Source organism: Penaeus monodon, chromosome 28 (genome assembly GCF_015228065.2).
Source record: "Penaeus monodon isolate SGIC_2016 chromosome 28, NSTDA_Pmon_1, whole genome shotgun sequence".
Taxonomy (NCBI): Eukaryota; Metazoa; Arthropoda; class Malacostraca; order Decapoda; family Penaeidae; genus Penaeus; species Penaeus monodon.
In genome coordinates, this window is record NC_051413.1 from 34,788,169 (window position 1) to 34,789,305 (window position 1,137).

General features: G+C 33.8%; 1 protein-coding gene across 1 annotated transcript in view; it reads right to left on the bottom strand.

Moving 5' to 3' along the window:
* Positions 1 to 239: 239 nt before the first annotated feature.
* The window catches only part of LOC119591546 (long-chain-fatty-acid--CoA ligase 4-like), a gene marked incomplete at its 5' end in the record, with an annotated part of 40,482 nt that continues 39,584 nt past the window's right edge, over positions 240 to 1,137 (bottom strand). The window contains 2 exon segments of the mRNA XM_037940297.1: positions 240 to 802; positions 1,018 to 1,137. Coding sequence (XP_037796225.1) covers positions 648 to 802; positions 1,018 to 1,137 — 275 coding nt within the window.

The following is a 1,137-nucleotide window of genomic DNA, read 5'->3' on the forward strand; positions in this document are numbered from 1 at the left end:
TGGCACACCACAGCAGAAATGAAAAGCAAAATCATAAATTCCAAAGAATATTTATGAACCACTTATAGAGTCAACATGTACTTCTCTCCCTCAACAATTATATTTAGACACCCAGAGGTATAGCAACCATAGTTTCCATACCAAAGATTCTGCATATAGCAACCAAGAAAGTGATAACCAATAAATTAATGCCATGAATGTGTTTCAGAGAAAAGTGCACAGCAAAAGAATACAGAGAAAATGGAAAATAATATTTATTGTTACACATTATTTCACTGCCCTTCTCAATATCAATTGTTCACAACAACAAATGATTTTTAATTTGAAATTAAATGCATCAATAAAGTTAATTACAATAAAATGTAGAAATTTAGGGCATCAAGTTGTGTGTGAACAAAGGTGTGGTTTTGTGTAATATTGAAAATGTATTACTGAAAATTAAAAAGCACAGTGTGATTATCATTCCATGTTCTATAATTACAGATCTTATGTTAATAGAGGGGGTGGGGAATCTAGTAAGTGTACAGTGTTCTAAAAACCTGAATAAGTTGTGCCCTGATTAACAATTAACATGAGCTCTTCAATGACTCCACACCCTTCGATGATGAACATAACAGCCTTTCTTACAGCACACACATACACACACATTATGAAGCATACATCCGGTTGATGGCATCCTGATATCTGGTTTGGATGCTCTTCCGTTTAAGCTTGAAGGCTGCTGTTACCAGACCAGTGTCTGGAGTCCACTGTTCTGAGGTCAAGTAGAGTGCTCCTGGCATCTCAAATTTCTCAAGCTTAGCTGCAAGAGATTAAATAATCATGTTAAGTATAATGTTGATTCAAAGAGAAAAAAATCATATACTGTCACCTACACAGATGATTTGCATGTAAATACATGAAATAAAAATTATGGTATTTTCAAAGCTTTCACAAATATAAAACTAGTTTTTATAATATATTTGAGAAGTCTTGTCAGAATAGCTCATGTGTAAAAAACCTTTAACCAACACTTACCTTTCTTTCCTGTCATTAACAACTCATTAAGAATACTCTTGTTGATATCATCATCCATACACAACTTCTCTCTCCTAAGGTCTTCTCTGCCAAGTGACATAGCCAATTCTTCCAAGTTCT